The 10,289-nt window shown below is 34.0% G+C and overlaps 1 protein-coding gene and 1 pseudogene across 6 annotated transcripts; both read left to right on the forward strand.

Moving 5' to 3' along the window:
• The first annotated feature begins 3,021 nt into the window (after positions 1-3,021).
• LOC115696270 (uncharacterized) lies at positions 3,022-3,954 on the forward strand (annotated as a pseudogene).
• Positions 3,955-6,368: 2,414 nt separating this feature from the next.
• LOC115695762 (uncharacterized) lies at positions 6,369-10,005 on the forward strand. 6 transcript variants are annotated; one of them, XM_061117565.1, is made up of 5 exons: positions 6,369-7,889; positions 8,028-8,187; positions 8,571-8,615; positions 9,097-9,236; positions 9,717-10,005. In XM_061117565.1, the coding sequence occupies exon 1, from the start codon at positions 6,445-6,447 to the stop codon at positions 7,366-7,368; it is 924 nt and encodes a 307-aa protein (XP_060973548.1). In that variant the 5' UTR covers positions 6,369-6,444; the 3' UTR covers positions 7,369-7,889; positions 8,028-8,187; positions 8,571-8,615; positions 9,097-9,236; positions 9,717-10,005. The 6 variants fall into 6 exon arrangements, with proteins under 6 accessions (XP_060973548.1, XP_060973552.1, XP_060973550.1 ...); XM_061117569.1 differs by having other exon boundaries at positions 9,151-9,236; positions 9,717-10,004; XM_061117567.1 differs by lacking the exon at positions 9,097-9,236 and having other exon boundaries at positions 9,717-10,003.
• The last annotated feature ends 284 nt before the right edge of the window (positions 10,006-10,289 follow it).

Raw genomic sequence — 10,289 nt, forward strand, 5'->3', positions numbered from 1 at the left:
ACCGCATCAACAAAGTCCCCCTCCCCATTCAGAGCAACCACCACAATGAATGCAAGATCACCTTGAACAGCCGCATCCACAAAAAAAATTCACCATTTTAGGCGCAGGTTGGGCCTTTCTCGAAGACTCCAATAGAGGGTCTCCATCAGAGGCCCAACTTCTCTCAAACTCCCTGTTATAGTCAATAATAGCAGCCAAAACCTTCTCAATAATAGCCGAAGGAGAGGGGGCAATACCTTAACTTGGTGGAAGAGTTGGTTTCTAGCATGCCAAAGAGAGAAGCACAGATAAGCCGCAAAGTGGGGGAATTCGGTGTTGCTCGAAGTCGGAATGGGACTGGACGTCGTGGAGAAAATCGAAGGAACAATCTCAAAGTCAGAGCCGAAGCAGAGTAAGTCACTACGAAGAGCATAGTGACTAGAGAACCAACAAGCTCTCGCCAAAGAGCAATGAAAGAATAGATGCGTCAAGGAATCATTGTTACCTTTGCAAAAGACACACATGGAATTGTTCCCGAACACAGAGCGAAGGCGATCACCACACGGAAGGATGTTCTTACTCGTTTTCTTTCTATTGTTTCTATATATTGATTATTTTTAAGTGAGTTAGTGAACGAATTTTCTATTGAAGTACAATTCTTACATCAAAAAATAAATAAACAAACATAACTTTATAAATTCCAAGAATTGTTTAATTAGAAAAAATAAACATGACACAATAAACAAAGAAAAAGATAAAGATAAACATTTTTTTTATATATATATATTATTTATTTTCTAAAAAAATTACTAAAAAATAAACATAACACACATAGAGTGATAAAATAAACCAATTGCCGAATGTTTTGGGAATGCCTATTGCCGAATGTCATGAACGTTACCTTGGCCTTCCAGCTTATGTGGGTCGCGACAAAAAAGAGATGTTTAGTGAGGTTAAAGAGAGAATATGGCAAAAACTCCATGCTTGGAATGAGAAGCTATTTTCAATTGGAGGAAAAGAGGTGCTCTTGAAGGCAGTTGTCCAATCAATACCCACATATGCTATGAGTTGTTTCCGATTACCGATTACTTTTTGCAACCAATTGGAGTCTATGATGGCAAATTTTTGGTGGGGGGCAAATAAGGATGGTTCAAAGATTCATTGGAAAAGATAGAAATTGCTTTGTAAATCGAAGTTTGAAGGTGGCATGGGCTTTCGTTCTTTTGTCCATTTCAATCAGGCACTACTTGCTAAACAGGCATGGAGAATTTATGAGATGCCTAACTCGCTACTAAGCAGGTTGTTGAAGCATCGTTACTTCTCCAATAATTCTTTTTTAGAAGCTAGCCTTGGACACTCACCTTCCATGACTTGGCAAGGTATACATTGGGGTAGAGAGCTACTGCTTAAAGGGCTTCGATTTAAAATTAGAAATGGCCACAATGTTCTAGCTGGTATAGATAAATGGATTCTTGGCCATTATAGCTTCAAGCCAATATCATATAATGGACCCCATCACTCTCGGTTGCAGGTCTCATCACAGAAACAAGGGAGTGGAATCTCACACTTCTACATCAGTATTTCAAGTCTATTAATATTGAGAAAATAGTTTCAATTCCTCTGAGGTTTTTTTCAACTCGAGACCGACTGATCTGGCACCATACAGCTACCGGCATTTATACTGTAAATTCTGGTTTCCATTTAGCATGTAATATTGAGGAAAGCATGACAACATCAGTCTCTAACACACACTCAGCTTGGTGGAAAAAAATTTGGCAACTCAACTTGCCATCCAAGATAAAAATTTTCGCATGGAAAGTGATGCAAAATGCATTACCAGTGGCTGTTGCACTGCATAAGAGGAAAGTGACAACTTCAGCTTCTTGTTCTATGTGTACTAATGCTTGGGAATCTATTGGACATGCTTTGTTTACGTCCCGTAGAGTATCACAATGCCCAAAACATGTATAATGGTGACTACCTTATCCACTTATCCAATCTATATCCTAAACTAGATTTTGAGTTGATAATTTGCATAATGTGGGCCATTTGGAGTGAAAGAAATAAGGTCCTACATGGTGGAAAAAAAAAGAGATGGTCTACTAACTCTAACATTTGCCAGCAACTACCTGGACAAATACAAGCGAGCTACAGATGGTAACAAGCATCCTTCTCTTCAAATCAGTTCATCCAATGCAAATAATCAGCACACTGCAAATGCTTCACTGCCTGCACAACATAATTTTGGTGCAACATGGAGACCACCAGACCTATTAGGAATGAAATTAAATGTTGATGCAGCTGTAAATTCAGTGAATAAAGTATTGGGAATAGGTGCAATTGTGCGAAATCATCAAGGAAAAGTTATAGCTGCTTTATCAAAGCTGGTTCAAGGATGTTTTCGATCAGATGAAATGGAGGCTAAAACACTTTTTCACAGCATTAATTGGGCTATACAACTACAGCTAATTCCAATCACACATATTGAAACCGATGCTCTTAGAGTTTCTTCAGCTCTAAACTCTACATCTATAGATTTATCAAGTTTTAGTGACTTAATTATAGATGTTCGTTGTCTTTTATCCTCTTTCTCCGGAGTTATTGTTTCTCATGTCAAGAGAAATACTAACCATGCTGCTCATGGCTTGGCAAAATATGCTTTGGAGTTGGATGAAAATGTCTGTTGGACGGGTGTTATTCCCAGTCTCATTTTCTCTGTTATTGTAAACGATTATAATCTATAATAGCAGTGAAAATTTCAAAAAAAAAAATTAATAGAAAATAAAATAAACACATATATAAAATATTTTATATTATTGGTATGTTTATTATAATTGTAAACATAAAAATAAAAATAGCCAATATCACTATATATAATAATCAATAATTATTATCATATATATTATAAAAAAAATTGAAAAAAAAAATTAATTATCTATTCTATATAAAGTGTATCTATATAACTGAAATTCTTGGTTTATGAGAAATTGATGGATGACTTTTTATTTTTATTTAATAAAATAATAAAATATTATTTATATATAATAAAATAATAATAAAACAAATCTCATTAATATTTGAACTGATATTTGATGCTAAATATTCGAGAATCACAACCCATTTAAAAAGAAAACAACCAGGGATTTGATACTCATCCGTTAACCCTAAGAAAAAGAAAAATATAACCAATCAATAAAAACCCTAAGAAAATTGTAAAGTGTCAAATTCACCATTTCTTCTTTCCTTGTGTTCTTCCGATAGACCTCCCATCAGATTAGAAAACGATGATCCAAACCAAATTCTTCCCCAAATGGCTTATTCCAAGAAACCCATCAAAACCCACTTCTTCATTTTCTTCAAAATCCCATTACAACCAACCCATTATTTCTCCTTCTTCTCCTTCTTCGATCGTCAACCCAATTCTCCTTCAACCTCGTGTGGTGGTTTACGACGGAGTCTGCCACCTCTGCCATCAAGGAGTGAAATGGGTAATCAAATTAGACAAACACAGAAAAATCAAGTTTTGTTGCCTTCAATCTGAGACAGCCCAGCCCTATTTGAGCCTATGTGGACTCAATCGAGACGATGTTCTTCGTCGATTTCTCTTCGTGGAAGGTCCTGGTGTGTTTCATCAAGGCTCTAATGCTGCTCTTAGAGTGGTTTCTTACTTGCCTTTTCCTTACTCTGCTTTGAGTGGTTTTAGGGTTTTTCCGACTACAATTAGGGATTCTGTGTATGATTATGTTGCGAAATGAAGGTATGAATGGTTTGGGAAGGAGAATGATTGTTTGGTTTTGGGAGAGAAGGAAATGCTCAAACGATTTATTGATAGAGATGAAATTTTGGGTCAGTTCTAATTGATATTGAAAATGTTAAAATTGAATCTTTTTGTGTGTTTCTCTGTTTCTATATATATAATATATATATAGTCATACAGATATGTATATACAATTCTTCTTTTTCATGAGTTGCATTCTGTCATTTTGGTAAGGAAAAGAAAAACTTAAATTTCAAATGTTGAATGAATCTTTTGATAGCAAGCTTAATGGGTTGGTTCGTTGGGATTAGACAACTATGATTGGAGTGTTGATGAAGATCTCATCAGTTCCTTTAGAAAACTTTCAGTGGATAGTATCTGTAATCAGGACAATCTCATTTTCCTATGTTCCTTCGCTAGAAGTATTTGGTAGTTGTTGAATTAATGGATTTTTCAACTCAGAGAGTATGCTATCATTTGTGGTATATGTTATGCTTAGGAATTAGGCTTTCCATGATGAGAAGAGAAGGTAATCTGATCATCTGCAACCTTGGCCTTCAAGATTCAAAGCTCTATCATTGACACTGAGTTCAGTGGTGTTACCGACTCGCAGCGATTGGATTGTCGTTTGATGCACTTGCAATGAAAAATTCTCGAATTCTTCCATCAGAACAGCAGATGCGAGTTTTCGCAACAACTCCAACCGAATATCGCAAGGTACTTAATACAAAGATGAACCTCACTGTGGTTGTATTCACTCTGAAACTCTGATATCCTTAAATTTATACATAGAAGAGTGACTGGAAAATCTTCATGTCAATTTGATTTTTGCAAAATTTTATGTTGGCATCTTAAATCTACTGATGTTTGCTGAAATTCACTTTTGTGCAACCCAATCACATATGGCTTACTATACTTCTAAAATAATAAATCTATACCTTATTTTTTCGAGTAATTGTTAGGGTTGATGATAGATGACATTATACCTATTCATTTGTCTTAGGTGATACTTGCTACGAATATTGCTAAGACGTCCGTAACTATTCCTGGAATTAAGTATATTATAGATCCAGGTTTGGTGAAAGCACGATCGTATGATCCAAAGCAAGGACTGGAATCTTTGACTGTTGTACCGATTTCAAAGGCGCAGGCTCTTCAAAGGAGGTATGAATGCTGAGGGACAGTATACTTTGTGTACGCTCAATATGGTATTTAATTTTCTTACACTTAATAGGGTTTATTTAACAATCACAAAATAAAGCATAAGTTAGTTTGAAATTGCTTATTAAGCTTATACTGATACCCTGTTTAGAACCCAACAATCTGTCACATCTATAACTTCCTACTTGTACAAAGAATTGCTTTTGTTTTATCATATTGTCGAAAGCCTTTACATTTTTCATTACTATTTTTAGTTGGGAAACTAATCATACATTGTTGGAAAACTAATCATACAATTTTTGTTTATTATCTTACACTTTAAAGTTTAGATTAGTGATCTACCTCTATTAATGAATTCTACTTGGTCTCTATTGTGGGTAATCAGTTTTGAGTTTTTGATTAGTGAGCAATCTTGTTCTGGAGGATGTTTATATATTTATATATATACTAGCGTGGTTCGGCAGTGCAATGTAATTATTCGATCGATTCGACCTTGCAAAAAATGTATTGGCATATATTCACTCACGGATCGTGCTAGAAAGCTTGGGTCCAACAACAGCTCCATCCCATGGGAGGCCAACAGCCGAATTGGCAGCTACCGCCACCGCCCCAACAAAGCCCTCCTCATATGCCTCAGGGATTAATTCCTCCCCCTCATAATAACCTTCCACCACCACCTCCGTCAAGTTGATCTACTATGTTGTTTGAATCCCCCTTGGTTCTTTTTCTTTGTTTCTTATTAATGTAGCATAGTTTATATATATATATATATATATATTTATATATATATATATATATACTTGTGGCTATTAAACAATTTGAGAGAGAGACATTAGAAGATCTGTTGATATATATACTTGTGGCTATTAAACAAAAATTACTCTATTATCTCTGTCGAAACAAAGGAAGATTAGAATCCACCCATGAGTATGATTATTTTTCTTATCTACAATTTTTAGACAGATGTTATCTTCAATTATCAACAATTTAGAGATTGATTTTTAATTTTTTTTTATCTTACACACATTTAATTTGTGTTTCCTTAAGTTTTTGAACATTAAATTATCAAGTTTTCTTAAACACTAATATATTGCATCCAGTATTTACTTTTAATTGTCAAAATTATAGATTATATTATTTAAATATACATAATAATAATCTCACTTAATAACTAATAATATTTTTCTTTAATTTTTAATTGTATCAATTTTAAATAAAATAAAAAATACCTAACATAAAATTTAGTATACGTGCCTCGCACGTAGTTTTTTACTAGTATATAAAAATGTATGAGAAAATAATAATAAGTTACATTTTCTTGTAAAAAAAAAATAAAAAAATAAAAAAATAAAAACAAAAACAATTGCAACACGACTGTTCGGTCAAACATTGGTTGATTTCTTCATCTCTTATTTATATTTGGCACACTTAATCGGTCCTCCCATATAGATATCATATATATAATCAAAGACTGGTTTTGGTTCTTCATTGTAGGATTTTGGCAAAGATCAAAGAGAGGAGATCAGCTGAGGGAACAGGCGGCGACTATGGAGGCGGAGTACGATAATAATAATATTAACACAACAAATCCTAATTTGTATGCCAAAGTTATCGAACCAATCTGGTTGTTTTTATCCGGCACCTTCATCAACAGACAGCGCAAAGTCAACCAGACCTTAGAGTCAACGCCGGAGCAACAACAAAACGTTGTTCATTATAATGATCGTAATCCAGCAGATCAGGTAATTGCCATTCATGAGCTCGGAGTAATTCCCTCCTCTGTCCAATCAACTACTTATCCACCGCCGCCGCCGGAGACCGAGCCAGCCACCACATCCTCATCGTCAAGGTCTTTCTTAAGGTCTTTATCAAATTATATACCCTACTTCCGTCCTTTCTCCAACAGGTTAAAGATCTTTGATGGCGAATCGAGTGTTTCTTCCGTCGACTCCGAAATGGGCCAACCTTCAACTTCTTCCTCTTCTTCTTCTCCTTGTATTTTTTCAGATACAACAGGTATAAAGAACTTTAATTGTGATCATCACAGTTGCACAATGGCAAAAGATTTAGATGGAAATGGAAAGAAGGAGGAAGAAGAAGCAGCAACTAGGGCAAGTTTTATAAATCAAGAATGGCCTAAGTTTATGTTAGGCATTGCTGTTACACTTTTGATTGGTCTTATGATGTTACATTTTAGTCATCCTGAAATCTATGACTTGAAAAAAACAAAGCCTCTTATTATGTTTATAGGCATGTCTTTCGCAGCTCTATGGATTGCGATTCTTCTTGGGAGCCTCCCATTACCGTATCCTATTTTGATAATTCGGAATATTGGTCATTCTTTTATTTTTGGAGCCTTTTATGGTATCATTGCTATTTTTCTATGGCATGATCCTAATCTTTTTATAGCTCCTGTTGTGACCTTTGTGGTTTCAGTTGCACATGATACTTTTAAATTTTTCAAATTTTAACTACTCTACTCCCTAGCTAGCTAGCTAGTATCTGTCCTATATAGGTATATATATATATGAATAATTTATATGTGATGAGGAATTATATTAAAGCATTCTAGCTAGTGTTATTGTGCGTTAAATTTCCTTTCTTTCATTTTTCGTAATATATGATATTGTAAAGTGTAGGGTAAGTGAAGAAAGACAATGGCAGATACTACTCAGCTCAATTAGAACAAAGGGCAGGCATTTCATTTATAGGACAGAGAAGCATAACGGCTCCAAATCCAATGATTGCAGTAGAAAACAAAGCACTACACCACGATAACAGAAAAATGGAAAAAGAAAGATAGGAATAACTAAGGATAAACTAGCGTAACAACATAAAATTTCAGCCAATGAAATTTTGCCACCTCAACTAAAATTTCACTTATACATTTAATGAGGCATTAAGGCAAGATTACAATTACAACAAATACGGGTTTCAGGCACGACAGCAACAAGAACAACAAAAATTTCGTTCTTGATAGTAATAGTATCAGGTACGATTTATCAAAGTCGTTCCGGAAAAAATTTATTTTATCTTAAAAATAATTAAATAATTATTTAGAATGTCTATACTCTAATCTGGCGCGAAATTTAACCGTTTGAAGAGAGAGATTTTTCAATATTTGTTCCAGATACTGTCGTGCCTAATACTGTAAATAAAGAAAATAAAACACAAAACCGGCCCTCTATTTTAGACTCACAGCCACAAGTCACTCTCTCTTATCTCCAACCCAGCACCTCCACCCTCCGTCCGAGCACATGACCGACGGCCTCTCCGGCGATCGAGCTCCGGTAAGTTCTATTTCTAGATCTAGCTAGATCTATCTCTATCTCTCATATCTCTGTATTGTCATAATCGTTCTGCACTTTTTTTTTTCTAATCCCTTTTTCTTCTTCTTCTTCTTCTTCTTCTTCTACACAGGTATATTGTCTTCTTCTTGTTGTTGTTGATTAATTCAAATTCTAATTTCATCTTATTTTGAATTCTTAACCTTTTCTTATTTCCTCATTTTTCTTTATAATTAATTGAAAAAATATTTGTAGTCAATTTGTTAATCAAATCTATTATTGTTCTATTCGTTGGTTGGTATGAATCTGATAACATTATTGGCTTAATTTCATTATTGATTTCATTGTACTATCGTTCCTTCCTGAACTTTTTTCATCTGACTCAGACTTGGAATTACTGTATTGCCCTTTTCTTCCCATGAAACCAACAGGTCAGTTCTTGTTTTTGTCTCTTTATTTGGAAATTAATGGAAGTGGTTGATTTCGTTTTTGTTTTTAAAATTCTGTTGGTTAATTTTAGGATTTCGGTGATAATTTTGAGATTTTCTTTTGAATAAAGACTCAATTTTTTTTTTTTTTACTTTTGATATCTGTTTGCTTAGTTAATTAGTGATTCAATTTGATTAGTTAATACAATTTTTAATACTAATTCAACCAACCAACCAACCACCAAATCATCTCACTTTATTCACAGTTTCTATATTTGGATATAATTTGTGTTTGTGTGTGGGTGTGGGAGAGAGAAAGAGAGAAATATAGAGTTGAGTAATAAATGTTGATGAAACTTAAACTTAATTTAAAGTCAAATGGAATTTGAGGTTTGTAGAGTTAATTATAATTCAAAAAATTACATATTTTGATTGGGTAACATTGAATTTTATCAATGGTCTGATATAGATTTGTTGGGATCAGGTACATCATCATAAGCATCATCATCATTAATCAATTGGTAATCATGTAATTTAGGAGACTGGAAGAAAATTTCAAGGAGGGACTTGAGAGCAGATTCTAGGTCATGCAATAGAAATTTCTCAACCTATTTTCATCGATTGGTACTTCCGTTTTGTCTTCCTTCACTCTGATAATTATGCACGTCACCTGTTTGATGATTTGTAATAAGAATTTATGACATTTTTAGGTACATGGATTTATTTGAAAATATCACTTTTAGGTACTTTTAGTTGCATTTATATTTGCTTTAGTAACATTTGTAAAAAAAAATGTAAAATATACCATGTGAGTAAAAACTACAAATGTCTCCAAGTACTTTTTTGTATCATTTGGAAAAATGTCACCAAAAATAATTAAATACTGTTTTTAATTAATATTAATTTTATAATAATAATAATTAATATAAATTAATTTTTTTTTAAAAGTGTGTTTGAAAGTAAGTGTGTAATTACTAGGTAGGGTAATTACTAGGGTGATAATTACACAGTTTAGTAATTACACTATATCTTAAAATGCAAGGTGTGTTTGGATATGAGATGGTAATTACATATGAATTCCTAATATCTTGTTTGGCAAAATAGTTAGACCGAGCCATCAGTGAGATACCACTCTGGAAGAGCTAGAATTCTAACCTTGTGTCAGGACTTACGGAGGGACAGTCTCAGGTAGACAGTTTCTATGGGGCGTAGGCCTCCCAAAAGGTAACGGAGGCGTGCAAAGGTTTCCTCGGGCCAGACGGAGATTGGCCCTCGAGTGCAAAGGCAGAAGGGAGCTTGACTGCAAGACCCACCCGTCGAGCAGGGACGAAAGTCGGCCTTAGTGATTCGACGGTGCCGAGTGGAATTACATGGGAAATATTTTTTTGTAGCTAATGTTTAATATGGAAAGTTTTTAGTAATTACATAGTGTAATTACATCCAATTCTCATGGTCATTAGAGAGTGTAATTGGAACCCCTCAATTACTTCCAATTACACAGTTAGAGTGTAATTACATAGTCAGACAAACATGCCAAATTGTGTAATTACCTCTAATTATACACAAATTCAATTACATTGTGGCTTTCCAAACACACCCTAAATTAAATAATTATTTTAATATAATTCTTATTTTTTTAAACGAGAAAAAAATATTTCTAAAAAGTGGAATTATATA

The sequence above is a fragment of the Cannabis sativa genome, chromosome 6 (assembly GCF_029168945.1).
Source record: "Cannabis sativa cultivar Pink pepper isolate KNU-18-1 chromosome 6, ASM2916894v1, whole genome shotgun sequence".
In the NCBI taxonomy this organism is placed as follows: domain Eukaryota; kingdom Viridiplantae; phylum Streptophyta; class Magnoliopsida; order Rosales; family Cannabaceae; genus Cannabis; species Cannabis sativa.